Source organism: Lactuca serriola, chromosome 6 (genome assembly GCF_051521515.1).
Source record: "Lactuca serriola cultivar US96UC23 chromosome 6, Lser_US96UC23_V15, whole genome shotgun sequence".
In the NCBI taxonomy this organism is placed as follows: domain Eukaryota; kingdom Viridiplantae; phylum Streptophyta; class Magnoliopsida; order Asterales; family Asteraceae; genus Lactuca; species Lactuca serriola.
In genome coordinates, this window is record NC_136413.1 from 16,899,559 (window position 1) to 16,927,332 (window position 27,774).

Genomic DNA, 27,774 nt, shown 5'->3' on the forward strand with positions numbered 1-27,774 from the left:
TTTGGCGCGCCTATGCTAGCTTATTTTTCGAGCTTTCTTAAGTTGTTATGTTTGGCAAACCAAAAAGTAGCTTATTAGCTAGCTTATAAGCTAGCTTTTTAAAAAACTACTTAGAGTAGCTTTTTAGGAGTTTTTTCAAAAAATTTCAAATATACCCCTTAATTAATTATAAGAACACATTCTTTTAAATATCCTTTTATGCCATTTTATATCTTTCAGCTGACTTTTCAGTTAATTTTACCAAACATTATTTTTTTATTAGCTAACTTTTCAGCTGTCAGTTAGTCTTTTATTTAACAGCTAGCTTTTTGGCTAACAACTAGTTTTTCAGCTAGTACGCCAAACATAGTCTAAGTCATTTTTACCGGCTAACCCGGAATAGCCGGTCATAAGGACTAAATGTGTACAATTTAACAAGTTAATGAGGTAAATGTGAACTGTCAAAAAAATTCAATGACTAAACTAGTAAGAATCGAAAAAAATATATTACCTTTTAAATCATTAACTTTTTTTTTTTCAAATAACCCCTTTATCACTCTATGAGCATTGCAAGAATTCGCGGTCTTCATTTGAGATTCAAATGAATCCTCTGAAGTATGAACCGTTATAGGACGGCATATAAATGAACTAGGGTTCAATCGCATCAAATTCTCTGAAAAATCTTGTAAAATGGCGTCAGGTGGTTCCTCACGCTCCCGCGTTGATCAGGTTTGTCTTAATCGCTCTCCCCCAACCTCTCTCCATCTTCTTTATGAAAATATTTTATGCAGTCAACCACACTGACGACAATTAACATCCGCTGCAACTAGATTATTTCTGAGAACAAATCTTTAGGATATTTTAAATTTCAATAGCTAAAGAATTCGTACCTTTGTAGGAGACTGGACTTGTTTAATCCAATCTTGATAATATCAGCGACGATTGTTTGTTCTTATTTTCCTTGCTCTTCCTTAGTGGATGATGAACCATTTTAAACTTTATATGCTTTATCAACTTGAAGTTATCTTTGCAATGCAACATGAATTTCCAAACCGCAGCACACCAGATGGGTATATAGACCATGGTTCTTTCCTGTTTTATAAAACCATAAAAACGCTTGTTGTACTTTAGTACAAACAGAATGTAACAGTTCTTAGTATTTATGCCAAATGAGGGTGGTATTTATAAGCACTTGCAGTATCAATTAGATTTTAATAAAAGTAAAAGAAAAATCCGGTTTCTTGGTAATTGGTATTTCCATTTTCTCAATCCCAAGATTTTAAAAGGTTTGGTATTCAGTTTAAAGATGCCCAGTTTCGTTGATCAACACTGAAGTGTGCAGTATGTTGGACTCTTTTTGTTCCACCTTATGAACACACAGTGTTTTCCAAGTACTCTACATTTTATACACATTCATACTATTGGTGGATGCTGTAAATTTTTTTTCCATATCAATACAAGAAAATTGGAAGAATACTCTTTGCTTTGTATTTCCAAACATCCAAAATTTGGCATATTTTGCTGACATGATTACTATGTGCAGTTCTTTTCTTCAAAGAAGAAGAACAACAAGCTTGTTTCATCTGCTTTAAAATCGGGAATAGTTGAACAAAATGCAAAACTCTCACTTGAAGGGTCTCCTAGTGGTAAAGGCTCTTTATCCAGCTATCTAGTGTCTTCACCAAAAAATGAAATTCGCCCTCATAGGTCTTTACCCACAGCTTGTGGGTCATCTGATAGACAAGATCAAGTGAAAAGAAACCTTACATCAGAGATTGATTCTTCTTTAAGAAATGAAGATGTGGAAACTATATCATCTAGCAAAGGGCATAAGTCTAAGTCTTCAGAATCTATGCATGAGGTGGAGAACCCTGAATTACAACAGTTTGCAGCTAATTTTTTGTCATTTTATTGTAGGTAAGTAAGTTACTTCTGGTGTATTCACACTCTTTAACTGTCAAAAGATCTATTATATAAATGTTTCTGTCTATTGGTTCTGCAATGAGTTTTATAATCAAGTGTTTCATTATAATCTTTTACTGATGCAGTGAACTTCCAACCACAAAAGTTAATACAAATAAAAGGCAGGGTAGTCCATGTATGCTAGATTTGGAAGATAAATCGATTAAGAAGAGGCATTTGAGTCATGAGGAGGGTGAAACAGTTGGTTATAATGAGCATCAACCCAATCCAGTGCATCAATTTAGCTTGAGGAAATGCAATAAAACATCTATAGAATCTGTTGATGTGACATCATGCAATACACCAAACCTGGCAGAAGTCAAAGTTGGAGGTGAAAAAACTCCTCAGTCAATGCATGGAAGCTCCGTTTTTTCACCAGGAGACACATTCTGGAGAGAGGCAATCCAGGTGGCTGATGGTATGTCATATCATAATAAAAAAGATCTTCCTGAACAAGCTGTTGAAGAATCCAAAGGACAGAATGGTAATTCTATGGACAAAGAGGTGTCCCCATTACCTGTGAAGCATTTTGATTTTTCTTCTGAAGACAAAAATATGGCTGTGGATACTCCAAGCCATGGCATTATAAAAAATATGGACAGACTTGTTGAGTGTTGTATAGCTGATAAGAACCTAACAACAACCATGGATATGAGCACTACCCCTTGCAACCAAGTTCAATCTTTGTCTAAATTGCAAGAGACAACAACTTCGAGTTGTGTAATTACCAAAAGGAGAGCTGAAGTATTGAATCAACCTAATGATGACAAAACATCTGATACACCATCTACAGACATCAAAACTTGTAATGTAAACTTTCTTAACAGTGTAGAAAGTACCCCATCAAGTTCCATGCCTCTTAATGATCGTTTGGATATTAGCAATTGGCTCCCTTCTGAGTTATGTATAACATATAAGAAACGAGGAATATCAAAACTGTATCCATGGCAGGTATTACTCTAGCCTTTTTGACTATCTGTATTTTTATTCTAGTTTCTTTTACTTTTAAATCGATGTTAAATTGAGTATCCATTTTCCAGGTAGACTGCCTTCAGGTGGATGGGGTGTTACAAAAAAGAAACCTTGTGTATTGTGCATCTACAAGGTACTTATCTTAAGATTTGTGCTAAATCTTTTCTACTTAATCACTTTTTCATAACCATTTGTCTTTTCTGGCATAGTGCTGGGAAAAGTTTTGTTGCAGAAATCCTGATGTTACGTAGAGTGTTGTCAACAAGAAAAGTGGCAATTCTTGTTCTTCCTTATGTCTCAATTTGTACAGAGAAGGTCTGAGTTTTTCTGCAACTTATTTTGTTGAGAATTTGTATTTATGTTCTTGAAATTCATTGTTTGTATGTAAGTGATGCAGGCAGAACATCTTGAAGCCTTACTGGAACCACTTGACAAGCATGTTCGCAGTTACTATGGAAGCCAAGGTGGAGGAACGCTTCCTAAAGATACATCTGTTGCTGTTTGCACAATTGAGAAGGCAAATTCACTACTCAATAGATTGCTTGAAGAGGGGCGTTTGTCAGAAGTTGGGATCATAGTAATTGATGAACTTCACATGGTACCTTGAATTTGGTATCTTTGAACATTATGATGCAAAAAATATATTCTTTTAATCATGTTGTTTGGCAGGTTGGAGATCAGCACAGGGGGTATCTGTTGGAACTTATGTTGACAAAGCTTAGGTATGGAGCTGGTGAAGGCAGGGTGGAGTTTTCAAGTGGAGAAAGCTCAGGGTCAAGCAGTGGGAAAAGTGACCCCACTCCTGGTCTTCAAATTGTTGGAATGAGTGCCACTTTACCTAATGTCAATGCAGTTGCTGATTGGCTTCAGGCAGCTTTATACCAGACAGATTTCCGACCTGTTCCACTTGAGGAGTACATCAAAGTTGGAAACTCAATTTATAACAAAAAGATGGAACTTGTTAGAACAATCCCAAAAAGAGCTGATCTTTGTGGTAAAGATCCTGATCATATTGTAGAGTTATGCAATGAGGTGCGATGTGTGAAATCTTTATTTTCTTTGAAGCTGAATTTTCATTTACTCAAATAGTAACATTGCAATTTGCATATTGTATTTAGGTTGTCCAAGAGGGTCATTCAGTGTTGATCTTTTGTTCAAGTCGTAAAGGATGTGAATCAACTGCTAGGCATGTTGCAAAGTACCTTAAGCAATTCTCTGTGAATACCCTTAATGGTGAAAATGAATATCCTGATATTGCTTCTGCCATTGATGCATTGCAAAAGTCTCCAGCAGGATTAGATCCTGTATTATCTGAAACACTTTCTTCAGGTGTTGCCTATCACCATGCTGGTCTTACAGTATGTATACTATCACTATCATTCCCCTTTTACTTTTCATTCAGCAATTGTCAGTTTCATACTTCCATACAAGTTGAATTTTGAAGTTTTTGAGACGTTTCCTATTATCACATAGGTTGAAGAAAGAGAAATTGTTGAAAACTGTTATCGTAAAGGTTTAGTACGTGTGTTAACTGCCACATCAACATTAGCAGCTGGAGTGAATCTTCCTGCAAGAAGAGTTATCTTCAGACAACCTCGTATTGGTCGTGATTTTTTAGATGGGACAAGATACAGACAAATGTCTGGGCGGGCGGGTCGCACCGGAATTGATACAAAAGGAGAGAGTGTATGTATATTCTTGTTTTGTATGTAGGATGGAATCTTTTTCAGTTTATGATAAATTACTTGAGTGTTTGTGAATGTGAACATAGGTGCTAATATGCAAGCCTGAGGAAGTGAAAAGAATTGTGGCACTCATTGGTGATTCATGTCCACCATTGCATTCTTGTTTGTCAGAAGATAAGAATGGAATGACACATGCAATCTTAGAAGTTGTTGCTGGTGGAATTGTTCAAACTGCTAATGATATCCATCGATATGTGAGATGCACTCTTCTGAATTCAACACAACCATTTGAAGATGTTGTAAAATCAGCAAAAGATTCTCTCATGTGGCTGTGTCATAGGAAGTTTCTTGAGTGGAGTGAAGATACCAAGTTATATAGTACCACACCTCTTGGCCATGCTTGTTTTGGAAGCTCTCTTTGTCCTGAGGAGTCACTTGTAAGTCTTTTGACATTTTATTTCTTTTATTTAATTCTAACTTATGTTTAGTGGTATAGCTATTTAGTTCCTTGGATTTTCTTTCTAATAATTAATTAAAATCCATTATTTGTAGATTGTGCTGGATGACCTTTCAAGGGCGAGAGAAGGATTTGTTCTTGCATCAGACTTGCACTTAGTTTACTTGGTAACACCAACTAATGTTGATGTTGAGCCAGATTGGGAATTGTACTATGAAAGATTCATGCAATTACCTGCACTAGATCAAGTAAGCTTACTTCCAATTCAACAATAATTGAAAGTAATAGTTTGTGATTTATGTTTCAGTCTATTTATACTTGCACATTTACAAGCATTTAGTATCAATGCTTTAAAGTTCATGATTTATAAATGTGTTTGTGGGTTTCATTTTATGAGATTGATCAATACGAGGTTTCAATACACTTGAACTCTTTCTTTTTCTATTGATGAATTGCAGTCTGTTGGAAATCGTGTTGGAGTGAAAGAACCGTTTTTGATGCGAATGGCTCATGGAGCTCCAACTCGCACCTCAGATAGATCAAGGCGTGATGTAAAAGGACTTGGTGTTTCAACCAATAACACCCTTACAGATGACCAAATGCTTCGTGTCTCTAAGAGATTCTATGTTGCACTCATCCTCTCAAGACTTGTACAGGTTGCTAATCATCTTCTCAACACAATCTCCAGTCTGTTTCTTTAATACTCATCTTTTTTTTGCACTGTTTGTGGATGAATATGAAGGAAGCACCTGTGACAGAGGTTTGTGAAGCTTTTAAGGTGGCACGTGGAATGGTTCAATCTTTACAAGAAAATGCTGGAAGGTTTGCATCTATGGTTTCAGTCTTTTGTGAAAGACTCGGTTGGCATGATCTTGAGTCCCTGGTTTCCAAGTTCCAAAACCGTGTTTCATTTGGTGTAAGAGCTGAGATTGCTGAGCTTACCACCATTCCATTTGTCAAGGTTTGTTTTAGATTCCTATTAGTTTTCTAAGTTTGATTTGAAATTAACCTTTTTACATTCATGATTTTATGAATGTTTGTAGGGTTGTAGAGCTAGGGCACTTTACAAAGCTGGCTTGCGTACTACCCAAGCAATTGCTGAAGCATCCATTCCCGAAATTGCAAAAGCAGTTTTTGAATCTTCATCATGGGATGCACAAGGTAAAGTTTTCAATGTGAATGTACTACTAACAAGTTAAAGTTATCATCTATGATCTATAGTCTATACTTGTTTTTGTTTTCTGACAATACATTATTGCATTTCCTGTTTAAAACAGATAACTCATTACAAAGGCGTATTCAATTGGGAGTCGCTAAAAAGATAAAGAATGGTGCACGAAAGATTATCCTGGAAAAAGCTGAAGAAGCAAGGGATGCTGCCTTTTCAGCCTTTAAAGCTCTTGGAGTTGATGTTCCGCACTTTTCTCTACCCAAATCAACAACACCTTCTGTTAAAGAAAGTGATTCCCAACATAATACCAAGTTAACAACCGAAGAAAAACCACCACAAGAAAACTCAGATGATACCACCTTAAGTAAATCAAGTGCAAATGAAGTTATTTCTACTCAAAAAGAGCATGAGAGAGCAGATGTAGGTGTTGGTAATAAGGAAAAAGGTCCCATGAGTGCTGTTAACATTCCTGGTGGATTTGATTCTTTCTTGGATATGTGGGGCTCCACAAATGAATTCTTTTTTGACATTCACTTCATAAAAAGATCTGAATTCCACTCGATTGCTCCTTTTGAATTACTTGGATTCGCAATCTGCTGGGAAGATTCTCCTGTTTACTATATCAGTGTTCCCAAGGATTTATTTTCATCCAACACAAAGAGAAACAAAAACCCTAATAATATTTCATCTCCAGAAGATGAGCTTGAGATGGCAAAACAGCGATGGAGTAGAGTTGGTATGATAATGGGAAAAACACAAGTCCGAAAATTCACATGGAATTTGAAAATTCAAAATCAGGTGTTGAAGTTACCTGCTGTTTCAATTCAGAAATTTGGGAGCGTGATTCAGTCAAAGAAAACTATGGAGCTCGTTAATGGAAGCCACTATATGTTCTCTCCAGTTCATGTAAAAGATGCTATCGACTTATGCGTTGTAGTCTGGATTCTTTGGCCCGATGAAGAAAGAAGCTCAAACCCTAATTTGGAAAAAGAAGTGAAAAAAAGGTTATCTAGTGAGGTGGCAGCATCTGCAAATCAAAACGGTCGGTGGAAAAATCAGATGCGAAGAGCTGCACACAACGGTTGCTGTAAACGCGCAGCTCAAACACGAGCTTTGTCATCAGTTCTCTTGAAGTTACTGACATCCGAGAAGCTTCTAGAACCATTGGTTACGATCGAGATGCCATTAGTGAATGTTCTTTCTGATATGGAAGTTTCCGGAATAGGTGTTGACATGGAGGGGTGTATACAATCGCGTCTTGTGATTGGTAAAAAACTGAGAGCTCTTGAAAGTGAAGCTTATAAATTGGCGGGTACGAGGTTTTCTTTGTACACGTCAGCAGATATTGCAGATGTGTTGTACAACCGGTTAAAGCTGCCAGTTCGGGAAGGGTATAAAGGGAAACAACACCCCAGTACTGACAAACATTGTTTAGAATTATTAAGGTACATTTAATTTTATTTTTTATTTTTAGCGTAACAACTTATTAAATGAAGAGATGATGATTGTTTGTTTGTTACTTTGTTTTTAAGGTTCGAGCATCCTATTGTTCCTGTTATTAAAGAACACCGGACATTAGCCAAGCTTTTAAACTGTACATTGGGTTCCATTTGTTCACTTTCTAAGTTATCTATGAAGACTCAAAGATATACACTTCATGGACATTGGCTCCAAACTTCAACAGCAACAGGAAGGTTATCCATGGAGGATCCCAATCTTCAGGTGGGCCCCACAATATCTTCTCTTCTTATTTTCTTCCTTTTTCTTTTTTGTTTTTCTTATAAATATTTCTTCTAGTGTGTCGAGCATATGGTTGAATTCAAGATAGATAGCAATGAAAAAGAAGGGGATGATTCAGACATGGAACTCTACAAAGTAAATCCTCGTGATTTCTTCATTCCAACTCAGGTCAATATTTATTTGTTCTGATGATTAGAAATTATTCAATTCGTTAATGTATAAAATATAATATATATTTTTTCATGCAGGAAAACTGGTTATTAGTAACTGCAGATTATTCTCAGATAGAACTGAGATTAATGGCTCATTTTTCTAAAGACCAATCACTGATTGATCTTCTGACAAAGCCTCTTGGTGATGTGTTCAACATGATCACTGCAAAATGGTCAGGAAAAGAAGAGTCTTTAGTGGGCCCCAAAGAGCGAGATCAAACGAAAAGATTGATTTATGGGATTTTATATGGTATGGGTGCAAATTCACTTGCTGAACAGCTGGAATGCAGTCCAGATGATGCTAGAGACAAAATTCAGAGTTTCAAAAGATCTTTCCCTGGTGTTGCTTCTTGGCTTAAAGAAGCTGTTGCAATCTGCCATAAAAAAGGGTAAGATATAATCAATAATTTATTCGTTGACTTATTAATTTAACATATGTTAATGTTATTTGTTATATAGTTATGTGGAAACTTTGATGGGAAGGAAGCGGTTTTTGGCGAAAATTAAGTTTGGAAACAGTGAAGAAAAATCAAAAGCTCAGAGGCAGGCTGTGAATTCCATTTGTCAGGTACAATATTTAAAAATATTTTTTTATTTTCTCATTTTAGTACTTTATATTAATTTATAAACTGTTGGTGTTTTTGTAGGGATCTGCAGCTGATATAATAAAAGTTGCAATGATAACTATACATGCTGTGATAGGTGAAGGTGAAGGTGTTGACAAGTCAACGCCTAGCAATAGCATCCAATTTGCTGAAAGATTCCATATGCTTAAGGGTCGTTGTAGAATCCTTCTACAGGTCAACTTCTAAGATTATTATTATTATTCTTCATCATATTTTCACAAAAGTTTTATTATTATATTGAAAGAAAAGATGGCTGAAGGGTATGTTGGACATTAATTTTGTAATCTTCTCTGCTCTTCAGGTACATGATGAATTAATACTGGAAGCTGATCCATCTGTTGTGAATGAAGCTGGATTGCTGCTAAAGTTGAGCATGGAAAACGCTGCCTCACTTCTAGGTGGGTCCCCTGAAACCCGAGATTACTTTTTTTTTTTTTTTGGTAAATATGTTGGTTTTCTTTTGATTAATGTGGTTGATGTTAATTTGTTTCAGTTCCATTGATGGTGAAATTGAAGTGTGGAGGAACATGGGGATCTTTAGAACCATTAACGGTTTGTTAAATATAAGGAACTTAACATTTTTTTTTTCTTCCAAAAAATTAAGTTTTTTTCACAGGACACTGCTTGTGGTCGCAAATTATGGACATGACAAGTTTATTTACAAGATTTTTTTTTTCAAATACCTTTTATTGTGAGAAAGATGGAGATCATGATCATGCTGCATGCAGAAAAGAATCAACCAATTGGGGTAGTGTAAGATAATGTAATTTGGGTGTAGGAAGTTGTATAAGATAAACAATTAAAGAAACGATAATTAATGCAAGGGAATGTTGCCATTGTTGGTTTTTAAAAACTTTGGTGGGAAAGAAATATAAGAGCTTTGAATTATATTTATTTATTTATTTTTAACATATGTAAGTAAGAACTCAAAAGACAATGCCATTTTGTGAGCTACTAAAGTTCTAAGCTTGTAAGAACTCAAATGAGCTCTTTTGGCATAATTTAAGTGTAATTTGAAAAGAGGACTTGAAATTTAGTCATGTAGGGCCGAAAAGAACTTTCTGAAATGGTCATATTTTGGTCATTGTCAACTAAACGTATAAAGTATGTTCAAGTTTTAGGGGTAAAATAGGTAAAACCATATTCATTGTTTTTATTCAGAAAATGATATAATCATTATTATTCATAATAGTTATTGAAGACGGTTTCGTAACATTAGAGCATTCAAAGTAGGAGCTTTATTGATTAGTATATTTGGGTCATATAATTAAGCTCTTGAAACTTTAAAGGGCTATTTGATAAGGTATGATTAGATAACCGTTTAGAGGTTGGATTTGTTCTGAATGGTTCCTCTAGGTCAATCAAACTGTAGTGAGATTTTTTCACAAAATAGTTTTTAACTTCATTGTCAATTGAAAAACTCTATATATTAAGTTTTTTCATAATAAGTTATAGCAATGTTTATTAAATTACATAGGTTTTTCATTTTGTTACGAGTCTTAATACCCTTTGTGAAAAAAACTTTACTATATATAGTGGAAGGTAATTTGAGGTTTTTGGGTTATTGAATTGGTGCTATGTGGCAAGAAAAAAAAAACTTATTATGGATGCTCTTAGGAGACTTCGATTTTAACTCACTTCAACCACATCTATATGATCGTTGTGTTAGAAATTTTATGATTTACAGGTTACAATTAGATAATATAATGTACCCATCTAACCAAATCCTGATATTATTATACAATTAATTTGTAATGAAATATTAATTTTTAGGCATTTCCGTTTTCTACACGTAAAGTTTTCCTCCTAGGATATGATTATATATAGCATTTTTTGCGATGGAGCTTATGCAACTGTTTCGTGGACAATTTTCACGAGGAAAAATTGTCCTCATAAACAAATTAACTATTTTGTGATGAAATTTTTGGTTATAATTATTGCCTATACGTACCCAATTATAATTAATTAATTGATCATCTTCAATTCCTGTAAGTAAAAGTCTGAAATTAACCGAATCTATAATCTAACAAATTCAGAAATATGAATATAACTACACCGATCATCAAACATATAATACTCTTATTAATTTATATAACATTATAAACATCCATAAAACAAATACAAAGATATATATGATCATAAACAATCTCATAATGATAGTATACGTATCAATGGTATATGATCTAATGTAAATTACAAGCCCTAAAATACCAATCACACAAAAAGGGCATTATTCTATCTTTATATCACCGTATATGTCATGCCATCAGTAAGGTACCCAAACGACATGATCTTCAGGTAGGAAATGACAAACCGGAGTACTCCCCGGTTTCACTTTCAAAACCCTAAACGCCAGATGCTTAGGGTTCCATTTTGCAGTGTCTGTATGACACACAGCAACTGCTTTACCTTTCGTATCATCTTCTCCGACCAAAGACACCACATACGCCTCCGTGGTGGTGGTTTTGTGACAATAGAAAACCGCATACGGGTAGCTCTGTTTGTGGCAAACCACCGCTCGAGTAGCAGCTGTCACTTTCTTCGCTCCTTCGATGGTGTACTTCAATGGAGTAGTACGCTTTTTATCAGAGTTTACCTCTGTTGATATCGCCTTAACGTTTTTCCCCAACTCCGTTGTGCTGAAGTCGACCATGGCCTCTAATGAAGTAGCACAGAGCTTCTTCTCACCTTCCATGGGCTTTTGCTCACACTCGGTGATCGTCTTCTTCATTGATTCGGACTCTACGGTGTCAGGCTTGACGGCGAAACGGGTGTACAGCTCTGGGAGCTTTTCCGATGAAAAGGGTATCGAGTCTGCGACTTTACGAGGCAAGAAATTTGAAGATGGAGTGGTTGTTTTGGTGAAATGTAAGTTCATGGAGTTGCCTCGATGCAAATCCTTTTGGAGGAAGAAAAGAGCGACATTTGGATCGTCTTTTAGTTGATCATCGTTAGCAGCATACTTGTAGGAAAACGGTGACACGTGTACATTTGTAGGCTTGCCTTTGTGGTGACAGCGAACGACTACACCTCCTTTTCCGACGTACACCTTCTCACAGTCCCCTTCTGGTTTTGATTTTGGTGCATGAACGGATACACCACCACCTTTACCGACGCCGACGGTGGTGCCAGGGGCATGAACAGATACGCCGCCTTTGCCGACGCCGACGTTTGTACCAGGGGCATGGACGGATACGCCGCCTTTTCCGACACCAACGTTTGTGCCAGGGGCATGGACAGATACGCCGCCTTTGCCAACGCCTACCTGGACATCGGTGCTCTTATCTTCCGATGATCATAGGGGAAGAAGATAATAGCAAAAATGCATGTTAATTTAGATATAATTTAAGCATGAGAAAATGAAATATTTTATGTATGAACTGAATTACCAACCATCGTTAAGGAGATCGGTGAAGGCTTTGGGCATAGGAGTGTTTGGCAACATAGATTTCCAGTATGTTTCAGGAGCTACAGCTGCATGGCTTACAACCATTGCCAACTGAACAAAATATATATACAAAGGAAAATGTTAATTAAATAAAATCAGGTATGATTATATGTGTTTAGAACCTGTGCATGCAATGATATACTCGTACACTGCATGCATGCATTCATGGTTGTACGTGTTTCAGAAACAAATTTAACAAGGTAACATAACAGAGATGAATGAATACTCACAGAAAGAAAGGATAAGAAGCGGAGGAACTCCATTATATTAGTGAATGAAATGTGTTTTATGAGAAAGGAACTTTGGAAGAAGGGCAACGGGTGTTCGTGCATTTATAGAAGACGAGACTTTCTCAAAACATGATAAAATTTTAAATTTTAGAATAAATTAAGCGAATGGTCCCTATGGTTTAGGGTAATTTGCGCGTTTGATCCCTAACTTATTTTTCTAACTCAAAAGGTTCATATTGTTTGTTTTTGTTACGTGCTTGGTCCTGTCTTATCTAAAAATAACTATTTTGCCCTTATTTTTTAATTTATTTAAATAAATACACCTCAACCCCATCTCTCTCACCTTACCTAAACTACCATTTTTTCTATTTAAATAATAGTATTTTTAGGTAGTACAAGGACCAAACGCGTAACAAACAAACAGTAATGACCTTCTGAGTTAAAAAAATAAGTTAGGGACCAAACGTGCAAATTACCCTAAACCAGAGGGACCATTCGTGTAATTTACTCTAAATTTTATATATGTTTAATTATTTTGGTACGAGCCAAAAACCGCAAAACGTTTTCGATCCACAGTGTATCGCGCACGAATCAACGTACCGTCGGTATGATTCTAGAAAGAAATCACAAAAGGAGTATTTTGCTACCATTTTGAAAGGATTCAGAAGCACCGAAGTAATGTCTAAACTCAATGATTTAAAACAAAGATAAAAGGATCCCATAATAAGGAAACACCGCTTCAATTGCCTCACAGAATAATGAATCCAAATAGAAAAAAAAAATGGGGGGGGGGGGGGGGGAGGTAAAGATCACTCAATAAAAAATATCTTAATTTTAATTAATATATTTGATAATTATTGAACTTGAGTTATGAGTATAAATGACTTTTTAGTTTTCAGTACGGAAGTTAAATAAAAATGACTATGAGTTAAATTATAGGCTAATTTCTTTTACAGATTCCTTTACTATTTATTATCATTTTATCCTTAGACAAAACTTCAAATCATTTTTTCTTGAGTCGTACGTGGAGAAACTTCCTATACGGTTCTAGGTGTAACATCCTGGAATATCAGGAGTAGAGTTGAAGGGCTAAAAGTGTAAATGGGAAAGGGAAACTCGGCGAGTCCACGAGTGGACTCGACGAGTAGGGTCGCGACTCTGGTCGCGTGTTAAGTGGCCAACTCGGCGAGTCACAGGATGGACTCGGCGAGTAGGCGCTGAGTGGAGAAAACCCTAATTTTGGAGGATGAGCCATATATAAAGGACATTATACCCTCTCCCCAGCCTCTTTACCCTCTCTTGAAGTCCAGAAAACCCTAAGACGCGATTGTGAGGGATTTGAGTGCATTTGAACCTTGGAGAAGAGATTTTGGAGGAGATCTTGGAGAGTTAGGAGGCTTGGAGCAAGGGGCTTTGCTAAGATTCAGATTTCTCTTCTGTTGGGGCTTCCTTTTGAGGTATTACTTCGTTTCTTGGGCTGTAATTCTTCTAGATTCATCATTTTGAAGTGTGTGGAAAGTTTGGTTTGTGGTATTTCGAGTTTGAAGGTTAGATCTGAGGTTGCTACCTCAGATCTGGAATGGAGAAGGTCTAGAGTGCATTAAAGTCCATGTTCTTGAGTGTTTGGTGAAGCCATCTTGTCCCAAACCCTAGCCCTAGAGTGTAAATGCCTAGATCTATTTGGATTCACGTAAAGTTTGCCACTTTACGTGATGGATGGGTTGTAGAAGGGTAGATCTATGTTTTGGATCAACTGCATGGCTTGGAAAGCCTCTGTATGGATTCAGATCTAGAGGTACTCGACGAGTCACACGGGTGTACTCGGCGAGTTGCTTGAAGATAGGCTGGAACTCGGCGAGTTGGAAGAACAACTCGGCGAGTTGGTTGCAGATAGCCTTGGACTCGACGGGTTTGTTCTTGGACTCGGCGAGTCTGGTCGTGAAGTCCTAACCTTTCTTCTGGTTGAGTTGTGAATCGGTGAGTCAATGGATGACTCGGTGAGTCAAGTGTGAAAGGACTCAGAGTTGTTGGACTCGGCGAGTCTCGGGGTGACTCGGCGAGTTGAGTCGCGGATTGGGGAAGTTCTGTGCATGGGGACTCGGCGAGTCATCGGGTTGACTCGGCGAGTAGAGTCAGTCAGGGGTTGACTTTGACTTTGACTTTGACCAAGGGTTGACCAGTTGATTTCCAGGGGCATTTTGGTAATTGTTGGCTTTTGTTTTGAGTTCAGAGTTTTGGTGTTGGCCAGTGTTAGAGATCGTATCAGTGGTCGAAGCAACTTGGGTTTATCTGTTCAGTCGGCAGTTGCGAGGTGAGTTATCCTCACTATATCAACAGGGTCTACGGCACCAAGGCCGACCCTTTATCGGATTGTGATCCGGGTATTGTTGTTATGTTATTGCTTTGCTATGTTTGCATCCTGGTAGTTAGGATGGTATATGTTAGAGACCTGGTTAAGGTCGGTATCCTGGTATATAGGATGATGCTATGCTAGTGACCGGTTAGGTCGGTATCCTGGTTAGGATGATGTTATGCTATGTGATCTGTTAGATCGGTTTGATTGGATGTGATATGTTATATGATTGAATGTTTATGTGCACATGGTTGTTGGATTGGGGTTGGGTTGAGGCGAGACCTGCTTTGTGCTGTAGGCCAACATACCAGGGCGGACCGGTTATCCCGAAGGTCCAACGAGCGGTCCGGATAGGCTGTAGGCCCCAAGAGGGCGGACCAGACGTGCCGAGGCTCGGAGAGTGGACCAGGCCGACTGAAGGCCCAGTGCGGGTGGACCAGTCATACTGTAGACTCAGATAGTGGACCAGGTGGATTGAAGGCCCGGTGCAGGCGGACCAATCACACTGTAGACTCGATGTATGTGGTTAGACTCGGAGGGTGGACCAGGTGAACTGAAGGCCGGTGCGGCGGACCAGTCACACAGTAGACCCGAAGTGCATGGTTGTTCTGTGTTCTGTTATGATATGGCATGTTATGCGTGTATGGTATACGTGGTTGGTATTTTGGGGATATCTCACTAAGCTCTCGGGCTTACAGTTGTGGTTTAATGTTTTTCAGGTTTTTCAGGAGACCGTGGCAAGGCAAAGGCGTGATCGTACCGCTCCTCATGATTATGTTTTGTGATAGATTCTGGGAATACTCTGAAATAATTGTATTGAAAACCTTTTTGTAATATTTTGATGAAATCGGGTTGTTTTTGAAAAGTTTAAATTGGTTGGAATTTTATGGTCTTGATACTAGGTAGGGGTGTTCAAAAATATCCGCATCCAAAATATCCGATCTGAAAATCCGAAAATCCGATCTGAAATTATCCGAAATTTCGGATATCCGGATTTTTGGATATCCGAATTTCGGATATCCGATTTTTCGGATTCGGATACGGATAGTGAATTTATAAAGTTTCGGATATTTCGGATATCCGATATCCGAAAAAAATAATTTTTCTTTATTTTTTAATATTTTAAAATGAGAAATTAGAAACATTCACATGCTTAATGGACTAATGTTCCCCACCATTTTCAACATTTTCGTGACCATTCTTTCCAAACTTTTATTGCAAACCTTTCCATTTACAATCGTTATATATTTTTTTGTTATAATCCTGGTTCATTGGCTTATAATAAAAAACTATTAAGTAAATGCTATATATATATATATATATATATATATATATATATATATATATATATATATATTTATTTATTTGTTGCTATCGATATCCATCTATATCGCAAGATTTAACATAGTTGCTATTATTAGTTTTAAGAATTGCGGTGATTTTACGGATCGGATGTTCAGATGTGGATATTTATTTAAAATTAATAAAATTCGGATATCCAGTTTAATATCCGAATCCGTATTCGAAATTTCGGATATCCGAAATTCGGATATCCGGAATTTCGGATACGGATTCGGATATCAAAAATCAACTATCCGAAATTCGGATATCCGGTTTTGAACACCCCTAGTTCTAGGGGGTGGGTTCTTTTTCATCTACATCTATCTCGATGAGCCGTCTATCGAATTCTTACGATTGATGTTCGATCCCGAAGAGAAGGAAGATATCTTCGGAAAGTGGGTTTTTATGATCCGATCAAGAATCAAACTTATTTAAACGTTCCCGCTATTCTTTATTTCCTTGAAAAAGGCGCTAAGCCTACAGGAACTGTTCATGATATTTTAAAAAAAAAAGGCATAACTTTTTAAGGAACTTTGCCCTAATCAAACGAAATTCAATTAAATTAAGGAAATAAAAACTAAGGGTAGGATAGTGATTTCTATATAATTTTGGATATCTTTTCTATATATATATATATATATATATATATATATATATATATATATATATATATATATATATATATATATATATATATATATATTATTTCCTTCTTTTCTTGCTCTATTAGTATCTATTTATCATTTCTTTTATAGAATCTTTTTCTAACGAAAACCTTATTTGGTTGATCCTCACAAAATAAAAAATTCTTGCCTACAATCGGGTGGTTTTCATTCGATTTCTAAATTCTAATACCAAGTAAGACACAAGGAATCTAAGTTCTTTATTCGAATTGTATTAATTCAATACACTATTGATTGCATAAATCCTTTTTCTACTTCTTCTTTATTTAGAAACTAAAAATTTTAGTATATATGCAGTGCCAATCCAACATAAGTCCTTTTTTTACTATTATTTCAATTTAAGTTCTTGTATTTTTTTCCATCGTATTTTTTTTCTTACCCTTTATATTGACAACATTATATCGAACAAATATAATTCATCGTGATAAGCAACTCTATTTATTTCCGTCCCATTTGATTTTTTACCTTAGTTGATTCAAATTATGGGTTCGTTGGATTAGCTTTGATACCGACATTTTTTATTGAAAAAGGTGGATAACATAGACACAGGGGAAGGTCTAACATTTTTTCCATTTCTTTATTTCTTTTTTTTATCAAAAAGTTTTTTATTTTTTTTTATCTCATTTAGTTATTTTTATGTTCCAAATAGATTCTAATTATATATATATATATATATATATATATATATATATATTGTTTTCGTATTTCAATGCTTTTATTTCATCATTTTGTTTTATTCTGATTGTATCTACATACCCGTTTTCTATTTGGGTTGCTAACTTAACGGTAGAGTACTCGACTTTTAAGTGCGGCTAGGATCTTTTACACATTAGATGAAGCGAGGGATTCATCCATACCATCGGTAAAGTTTGAAGACCACAACTGATTCTGAAAGGGAATGAATGGAAAAATAGCGTGTCGTATCAATTAAGAGTTCCGAGAATAATTTATTCTGGCTCGGTACAAAACCTATTTTAAATAGGAGAAAGGGAGCAAATCGAAGTCAATTTCAAGTTGGGTCGAATTAATAAATGGATTGGGCCCCGTGACTTCAATTAATTTCATTTTGATTATAGGGAAAGAAAAAGCAACGAGCTTCCGTTCTTAATTTGAATGATTACCCGATTTAATTAGACGTTAAAAAAATACTAGTGCCCAAAACGGGAAGACTTTCTTCCAGGAATGTATTCTTGATTTTTTAATGAATCTTAAATATTACCATTCTCCATTCCATAATGGAGATGTGTGTGTATAAGAAACAGTATATTGATAAAAAAAATTCCAAAATCAAAAGAGCGATTGGGTTGAAAAAAAAGGAATGCCCCCTTCTATTCAATATCTCTATGAGGTAAAGAAGTTCGAAAATAAGTAACAAAAACTTTAGTTTGGTAACTTTATTAAAAATGAAGAAGAATCCACGTCCTTTTTTTCTTCAAATAATAAAGTATATAAAATTGATGAGAATGTAAGAAATATGATACAGAAACGGACGAGTTTGAATCGGTTCTTTGTGAAAAACGGGATGTTTAGAAAAATATTCATAAAAATAGAAGTTCTTTGAGGTTTGTTTGGTCATCTCCAATGAGAGTTTAATGAAAGTTTTAATGAAGAGTTTAATCTCATTAAACTTAAAATGCCTATAGTCCGATAATCACAAGGATTCAATCCCCATTGAACTCTAAACACACACACACACACACACATACACACACACATATATATATATATATATATATATATACTAAAATTAATTTTTATTTTTTAAATAATGTTAATTTTAACTGTAGTTTTTAATTATTACGTTCATGCTAATTAACTATTTAAAAAATAACAATAAATTAAAAGAAAATGATAAATGATGTGACAATCCATTAAATTGTATAGAGTTTAATGAATAGTAGAGTTTAATAGGTAAAGTTGTATAGTGAGTAGAATGTATATGTGTTAATTCATTGAACTCAAGACCTCAAAGGTCCTAGGCCTGATAGTACCCGATCTTTGGTCACCACCCCGAAATAAGAAACGATTCGGAACAGGACGTTACAGCATGACCAAACAAACATCTAGTTTGTACTATTTGAAATAGGGTATTGACGATATGTGTACCATTTGAAACAAGCTGGTGACATTGTGTGGCCCATTTCTTTAAATTAATCCATTTTATAAACAAATCCAAAACAACATTATTTTACAAGTTTTTTGTTCCTTTTTTAATAAAGGGGAAATGACAAATTAGCCCTACAATGTATTGCATATTTGCCCATTCAGTCTCTTAACTTATATTTGTGCTTTGTGATGGAATAAACTTGTTTTTGTTGGATCTATTTGGTTAATTTGGTCAAATTGTAGGGGTAACTCGGTTACCCCAGGTTACCCCCTTTGCCACATAGACTTTGACTTTGAAAACCCCCATCTCTTTTGACCTAACCCCTCGTTTCTCCTCCAAACCAATGACTTGATTCACAATTTACACCAAAACCGACAAACTAAACCCTAATCTCTGTGACACCAATTAAAATTATAATTGATTATCCATCATTTAATGCCCTCTGATCACCGCAGAACTTAAGTTTTGATCGCTGTCAACAAACCCCAAGCACCGCATATCTCCATCCTTATATTCACATGAAACTCTCACCATTGAATTCGCTCCAAGCATCCTCAAGAAACATCTTTAGGCATCAGTTACAATAATACTTTTAGACACTTGTTCGGAAGCAAAGATTAGCGCATGAGGAAAATAAGATAAATAAAGTAGAAAAAGAGTCACACACAATTTTAAAATTTCAATACACTATAGATCTTAATAGACATACTCCGGAAATCATTAATGAAACCCAAAAATCATGCTAAAAATCTCTATCTTTTCATAATCTCCTTCAGACATTTCATTGAACATATGTTATGCATCTATAAACTAGCCATACTAAAACGAAATCACAAAAAAATATTCCAAGAGGATTAAGATTCTTATTTGAGAAGGGACTTGTTCAGAAGGAAAGAATCAATATGTTAGCTTTGTCTTCCAAAACCTCCAAGAATCTTGCTTTAACTATTGATTTTGGACCGATTATCTCTTGCATTTCAATGTTCTCCAAAAGATCCAAAGTTAAATGTCCATGAACACACTATATTAGTATTCAAAATTAAAGGTTATGATAATTAATCATGAGTAAAAATAACAAAAGAAGCGACACCTGCATACACAACTTGTAATGGCTCTTCTTTGGTATCCCTAGTCTTAAAAACTATCCTAGTTATGTGGCAATGATTGGCTTTGTAAAAGTTAGATGTGTCCATGGTAACGCAATGATGACCTTTCCTACCCTTGATTCAATGTCAATAATCACTCCCACCTGTATATAAGTAGGATTTCATGTGTTGTTAAAAGGCTTTGAAAGTTAAGCAACATCAATATCAGAAATGGAAATAACTTGCAATTCGCCGTTGACAAATGAAAAGGAATCTTAGCTAGCTGTGTGTGCGCGCGCACGTGTGTGTGAGGGAGGGAGACACGAACAATAGGTGAAGAGGTGATGTGGATTTAATTTAACTTTTTTAATTAAGTAAAAGTGATATGATACATGAAACTGGTAATGGTAGGTTATAGGGACCAAATAAGCAGGCCACTAACAACTTTTTTCCCTTATAAAGCATGAAAATAACTTAAGGGACTGAATGAGCAAATGTGCAATATATTATAGGACTAATGTGTCATTTCTCCTTTAATAAATCATTATACTTAAAAATACTCACTTAAAACATTTTATGAAAACTTTATTATTAATTATAATTATTACAATTTTCCGATAACAATAATGATATAATTTTTCTAACTAACACACTAAAAAATGTTGCATTCAAAAAACATACACATTCAACGAGCTCAACTTGTTATAGTGGTTTTCATTTTAGTTATTCCAGTTGTGAAACATATAAGATTCAAATTTGAAACAACCCTATTTAAAATTTTAAATTTTAATTGATCACCATTATGTTAACTTGCTTGTGGTTTCGCTAGCCTAAGAATCTCATGATCATCGAGAGATTATGCAACCTCAAAAGATAAATATCAGAGACTTGTGATTTTTCTTGAGTTTTATATAAGATCAAGATTTTATTTGGTTTCTATTGATGAGCAATACAGGTTTTCACTATGGCAAATTGAGTAATCTAACCATTTTTTTTTGTATTTTTTAAATATATCCTTTTTTTTGCAAAATAACCAGATATTCCGGAATGGGTCGTTCTAGAACGAATTTTAGATTATTTTTTGGGTGGCCCGACCCATTTCATTGGATCTGGAATGACAATTCTGGATCAACCATATATGTTCCGGATCAGGATTTTGAATTTCAAAATCTTGAAAATAATTTGAGGCGACGATATCATTCCGAAAGGCGCATTCCGATTCCGACGTTCCGACTCGATTCCGACACGCAACTCCTATCTCCGACACGCATCGACACCTATCTCCAACACGGAAGATGAGAACTACAGACCCCGTTATTTTACGGGTTCGTTTTCTCTTTGTTTGTGTAAAGTTCCTATTTTTCTACTGTTACTTACTATTCTGGAATTCCTAGACCACCTCTAGAATTAATTGAAAACGTTTTGGAGTTTAAATTAAATATGTCATTGTTGTAGGACCAACTGAAAAGTAGTTTAGATGTTTAGGTATTGTTGATACATCGAAATGTCGTGTTCAAGATCTTAAAATTTCATTCCGGAACATGAACAACTGTTCCGGAACATGATGAACTCGTCTGGAACATGAAGAACAGGTCCAAAATATTGGTCATTTCCATTTTAGAATGATGTGATAACACCTTATTTATTTGTGCAGCACAACATGGTTTTTGATGCATCAATTATACTTTCCTGTGAACCCAAAATCGATGGGGAAATTCTTGCGACATTCAGAAACAGACCCGAATGCGAGACTATGTTCTGGAATACATGTTTCGGGAAGTGGTTAGACATTCCTAATGTAGACGGGGATCATTTGCTTATACATTACAACTTTTGCCACGAAGTTGTCACCGAACCCCGAAGCCAAGTAGAGTAAATGGTTTTTAAGATTGGTGGTTACGAGCTGTATTTCGAGAAGAAAGAATTTTGTCTCATCATCGGCTTCTAGTTTAGTGACTATTTTCCTGCTTCTACATCCGACACCACCTTCCATTCCCCGCCTTTCCTATGGTCTCGACGAATGTCTTGGTCACACCATGTTATGGATGTGTTTAAACATTCACTTAATGAGTTATCGGACAAGGATACAATCCGTGTATGTCTTCTATACCTGTTAAAGAAGAGTTTTAATGGACGGTTGGCTAAACAGCTTGTTACATAAAAGTATTTCGCTTTCCTATCCAACCTTGATGAATTCAACATATATAATGTCGTCTATTTTATAATTATTGGTTTTAATTACTTATCTTTACAAATATTTTTATAGAAATTTAATTGTTAACTAATTTTTTATATGACAAATATCCATTGGGGAGGATAATTTGGGATCAATTGTACAAACTACTTTTTACTGTATTCAATAAGGTTGACAAGCTTATACATCCAGACGAACTGAAAGAGAACAAACCTCAAAAATTGACCTACACCATATAAGGGTTTTTATACGCTTTTAAGGTAAGTATATGATGAAAATTTTATTATTTTTTTGTTTCCTAACATTCTAGAGAAAATTACACGGATGGTCCCTATGGTTTGTGGTCACTTGCACGCTTGGTCCCTAGAAAGTTTTTTTTTAACTCGGACCATCCCCAAAACTATAATTTGTTACCCGCCCAATCCCTCTCATAACATTTCCGTTTGTTTAGATGTTAGTAACCCACATAATGGGGGTATTTTTGTCATTTCACTATTTCAAGCCTCTAAAACCCACCTCGTTCATTGTTTTTCTCGATTTCTTCTTCTCACTTCTTCCCTTCCACATCAATGGCTGATGGTTTGACTCCGTCACCATCCTCCCCGGAAACAAGCCTATTATGCTATACATCGGAATCGACTCAGAAAACCGCCAAGTCCAGAATTTGGCCGTCCTAAAGGACTTATCCGATCCATATCTCAAAAAATGGAGTAAACATGATTGGAGTAAACATGTCGGCAATCCATATCTCAACCGGGTGACTTCAGAGACCCGACGATCTTGTTAATTGGTGTGACAATCCAAGTTGTCCCGTTACATTTCCCCGTTACCGTTAACGGAATATTCCACTGTATAAAAGTTCCGTTAATTAGAGGGCATCAATTTAATAAACATTCCATTTGATTACCTTTAACATGCCGTTAAGTCGTGATAAAAGGGAATAAAAACTCAAGACACACATTTCCATTTATTGGGAAAATGTCAAGTTTTATTATTACGACCACTAAATTGGGTGCGACCAAAAGCCCCGTTTAACGGCAGTATCGGGTAAAATTCCACTGAGCCCCGACTGTGAAACCTATATATGGGTGAGTGGAGTCAAATGGGAGACTTTTTACACTCTCTCTCTAGACCCGTTTTCGCCCCGAATTCGCAACCAAACGCTTCCAAATTGTAAGTCCGCCTACCCTAGCTTATTCTAAACAGTGTGATTCATGTTTATAGCCCAAAAATCATCCAAGAAGGCATGGTATAAGGAGTTTACGGCCCAAGAACATTCTAGGGCCGTAAACCCCTAAAATGGTGCCAAACATGCCTCTAAACATGTCCATAAGCTTGGAAATAATTAGGGGATATAGCCTAGGGGTGTTTAAACATTAAAATGCATGATTTTAGGACTCAAACAAGAGTTTACGGCCCAAGCACAAGCTTAGGCCGTAAACTCCTCAAAATCATGTCAAAAGTGCCCCAAAACACTCCCAAACTCATCCTAGGGCTTATTACATAATTTAGGAACTTAGCCTCTTGAGTTTAGACCCTTGAAACACTCCAAAATGATTTAATGAAAGGAGTTTATGGCCCAGACATGGTCAAGGCCGTAAACACCCTAAATCATGCCCAAAAGTGTGATTTTTGCCCCCCTAATGGCCTTAGACAATTACCATAAAATACTAGGAGGGGATCTAAGGACTTAAACCCAAGAAATGAGGGATTTCTTGGAGTTTACGGCCCAAGCATTTATCTAGGCCGTAAACTCCCCAAAACTCCCTCAAATTTTGGTTTTAATCACCCATAATAGCATCAAACTTCATAAGAAAATTCTAGAAAGGCATTAGAGGCTTGAAACTTCACAAATCACTAAGGGTGAGAGTTTACGGCCGTAAACTCCCTTGGGAGAGTTCTTAGGCCGTAAACTCCTATAAAATACCCTTAGAGGCCTCAATTCCACTCATGCCTTTTGGGAAAAGTGCTTAGAATAAATCAAGGAACAAGCTAGAAGCATCAAACACCCAAGAATATGACCTTGGGAGTTTACGGCCGTAAACTCCCTTAGGTTGGGCCGTAAACTCCTTGTTTGGTCCATATTGATGCTTTAAACCCCTTTACACACTAGATATGTGAGTATAGCAAAGTCCCACAACTGATAAGAGACCCTTAGCACCCTTAAACACTACCCGGGACCCCAAACACTCAACCAAAAGTGTTTTCCACTCCTTTGAGTGTGTATAATTGTTTAATCAGTATATTATATGCTAATTGTACGTGAACATATGTTATCATATGTTAAAATAGGTCCTTGAGTGTGTTCAAGTCCTTGCGTGACCCCGAACGCCTAAACGACACTTCCGTCGGACCTACTTACACCAGGTGAGTTCATACCCCTGAATGAACCTTTTAAATGCTTTTAAATGTTTTTATAGGGGGGGATTACAAGTTAAACATGCCAGTTATCATATCAATCACATGTGACTGATAACCCGCATGCACAAGATTTTGCCACTATACACTGTTTTTACCGAGTAGGACGCTATAACGCTTTTCAATTGTTTTAAAACTCTTACTTATACCTTTTAAACTAAATTCATTCTAGACTGGTTTGTGAAAGATTTTCCCAAGATTTTCAAGCATATTTTACAAAAGAATACAAAGTGTGAAATTTTCTGTTCGTAAAGGCTTTTCATTAAGATTCCTTTTTACGTATATTTTTATTTGAAGTTATTGCTGATTCGTTTATACTTATTCCATATTCCTACTCTGTAATGCTTCCACTTATACTGATAGTCGCTTATACCTTATGACACTTATACTTATTCACGCTCTTACTTAGTGATACGATTCTTCTTCGCTTATACTTGATAACAACTCTACTTCACTTATACTTGATACGCTTTCGCTTCACTTATTGTCGCCTCTATTTCATGATACACTTATACTTGTGCGACACTTCTACTTCACTTGCGAACGCTTTTACTTCACTTATTAGGTGCTACTACTTCACAAGGATCACTTCTACTTGAAACGCACTTAGTCATAGTTAGATGTATGTCCGTGCTTATATAGGTATATATAAGTAATGATTGAAAGACTTAGGAAGGCTCGTCGGCCCTATTTCCTTTTCTTCGTTGAGATGTGGTCTGGTGGGATCGGGTAGCCGTCCGAAGGTCGTTTGGTTCATTAGTTAAATACTATGTATATGAGTATGGACATACAGGAAATTCTCTAGTCAAGTCAGTTAAGAATCTCTACCTCTATTCTACACTTACTTTAGGAACACACTACCCACTGTTTGAAAGTCTTTACCTCTAGTATATCACTTACATTAGAAACCCACTCCCCTCTAGAAAAACACTATCCTCTATTTAGGATGCATCTTCGGGACGCGGCCTACTCCGTCGTCTAGTTGGTAACCAGAGTCTCCTGTAGGGAGAGTGGACATTATGTGTATAGGCCTATACGGGATTGACAACCCCGCACCCTGACTGCTAGCTACAGTCCACGACCCACCAAGCCAAGGGGTGACAAATGTCACATTCTATAGATGCTTGTAGGGCGTCTGGAACTCTAGTCAGTATGGTTACGAGTATCCTGGGTTGCCTTATAATTCATGGCTTTAAGGTAACAGTATTTCGTCAGCAATTTACACTGTATGCTGATGTCACTTTTCAGAGTCGCACTGTTTCGACCTTGCTAGCTATATCTTTCATTTGATACTGTCTGGGGTCTATAGTCTCTGTTTCGACCTTGCTAGCTGTATCTTTCATTTGATACTGTCTGGGGTCTATAGTCTCTGTTTCGACCTTGCTAGCTGTATCTTTCATTTGATACTGTCTGGGGTCCATAGTCTCTGTTTCGACCTTGCTAGTTGTATCTTTCATTTGATATTGTCTGGGGTCTATAGTCTCCGTCTCGACCTTGCTAGCTGTATCTTTCATTTGATACTGTCTGGGGTCTGTAGTCTTTGTTTTGACCTTACGAGATGTACTTTTCATTTAGTATCGTCTTCGGTCTATATTCACTGTTTTAGACCTTACCGACTGTACCTTTCATTTGGTACCTTCTGGGGTCTGTGTCTCCCTTTTGTTAGACTGAACCAGGCGTGTCATTAATTCGATACCCTCCTGGAATCTATGATTCTTTGCCTTAGTCAGCAGTCTTCACTGCTGAGGCATATGTTATTCCCTGATGTCTCTTGCTTTCTTTAATAATCAAATTCAGTATTTTGATAATAATAGCAATTAAGGGAAAACTACCTCTTACCACAATACACTGAACAGTCTTGGTAGAAGGCTGCTTTATTTAAAGAAAATATAGGATTTTCTGGAAAGAACACTGATGCACTGAAAACACTTAAACTACTACTTATTAAAGTTATTTGACTAAATGACACTAAATACTTATGAACTCACCAGCATTTGTAAAAATGCTGATACTCGCTTTTCAAATAACTTGTAATCTCAGGTCAGCAATTAGACAGGTACATCCCCGGAGCTGCTGATGAAGATGGCTTAAGTACCTTGCTGCACTTTATATATTATGTTTGTATTACTTTGATACTATGTAATGTAACCATGTAAAATTATTACTATTAATGAAATGTCTTGTTGTACTTTGTTTACTATATGCATGTGTTGTGATACTTGACATGACGTCATCCACCCCAGAACGTTTCCGCCGTTCCGGTTTTGGGGTGTGACAATTGGAGTAAACATGATTCCCCACTTCATCAATTTCTAAGAACAGGAATATGGGAATGCCCTGATTTCTTTCCGGTGTGGGTTGATAGCACGAATGGGGTCGATACATCTGTCATAAACCCTAGCACGAAGGGGAAACGGAGATTACTAACACTCGACAGTTTAAGGCTTGATTACGGGAGGTACTACGCTTCCAAATCGTTCTTCGATCCTGTGAAAAAGCGAAGGATAATTATGGGTTGGGTGCACGAGACTGATTCTGAAGCTAATGTCATCGCTAAAGGATGGGTCGGAGTTCAAGTAATCAAAGATTCAATAATTTCACTTATCTCCTTAATTATATATAAGATCATTAACTCACCTATACATGCAGTCATTTCTGAGGAGTATTTGGCTAGACAAAAACCAGAAGCAGCTCCTACAATGGCCTATCGAGGAAATCGAGATGTTACATGAAAACGAAGTTATTGAAGGTGGTTCATTACATGAAACTCAGGGTATCACTGCTTCTCAGGTAAGCTGTAACTTGTAAGCCATCAAATCTTGATAAATCTAGTTTAATAATCCTTTTCGGCTAATAATTGGTTAATTATTTGAAAGGCTGATGTGAAGATGGTGACGAGATTGGGGATAGGGCAGTAGGAGGGGGGGTTTTGGTGGTGATGATATGGCCAGTTACGGAGAGTCTCTGGCAGCCGGTAACAGTAGTTGAAGGGAGGTGCTGAGAGGAGGATACGACGCCGATCAATTTTAGGTTATGGAGTGTGGGTCTGTGGGGTATATTTTGCGGTGGAATATTTTTCATTTTCAAGAATAATTATAAACATATAAAAGT

General features: G+C 36.4%; 3 protein-coding genes across 3 annotated transcripts; 2 read left to right on the forward strand and 1 right to left on the reverse strand.

Annotated features, from left to right (window-relative positions):
- The first annotated feature begins 539 nt into the window (after nt 1-539).
- On the forward strand, nt 540-9,657 carry LOC145058199 (MUS308 and mammalian DNA polymerase-like protein). Its single transcript, XM_079006109.1, has 22 exons — nt 540-708; nt 1,523-1,896; nt 2,028-2,892; nt 2,982-3,046; nt 3,123-3,228; nt 3,311-3,511; nt 3,583-3,945; nt 4,032-4,271; nt 4,387-4,599; nt 4,685-5,035; nt 5,151-5,303; nt 5,514-5,711; nt 5,798-6,016; nt 6,099-6,216; nt 6,333-7,671; nt 7,759-7,948; nt 8,024-8,134; nt 8,215-8,567; nt 8,638-8,746; nt 8,826-8,978; nt 9,106-9,202; nt 9,298-9,657. The coding sequence occupies exons 1-22, from the start codon at nt 670-672 to the stop codon at nt 9,363-9,365; spliced, it is 5,925 nt and encodes a 1,974-aa protein (XP_078862235.1). The 5' UTR covers nt 540-669; the 3' UTR covers nt 9,366-9,657.
- A 1,206-nt stretch (nt 9,658-10,863) lies between these two features.
- LOC145058378 (BURP domain protein RD22-like) lies at nt 10,864-12,573 on the reverse strand. The gene is made up of 3 exons (XM_079006294.1): nt 12,483-12,573; nt 12,198-12,303; nt 10,864-12,089 (listed from the first exon to the last, which is right to left on the reverse strand). The coding sequence occupies exons 1-3, from the start codon at nt 12,513-12,515 to the stop codon at nt 11,071-11,073; spliced, it is 1,158 nt and encodes a 385-aa protein (XP_078862420.1). The 5' UTR covers nt 12,516-12,573; the 3' UTR covers nt 10,864-11,070.
- A 10,249-nt stretch (nt 12,574-22,822) lies between these two features.
- LOC145059540 (fructan 6-exohydrolase-like) lies at nt 22,823-27,561 on the forward strand (the record flags this gene model as incomplete). Its single annotated transcript, XM_079007382.1, has 4 exons — nt 22,823-23,002; nt 24,836-24,839; nt 26,986-27,239; nt 27,313-27,561. Coding segments are annotated over 4 exons (597 nt in total), but the record flags the coding sequence as incomplete, so codon positions are not given.
- Between the last annotated feature and the right edge of the window lie 213 nt (nt 27,562-27,774).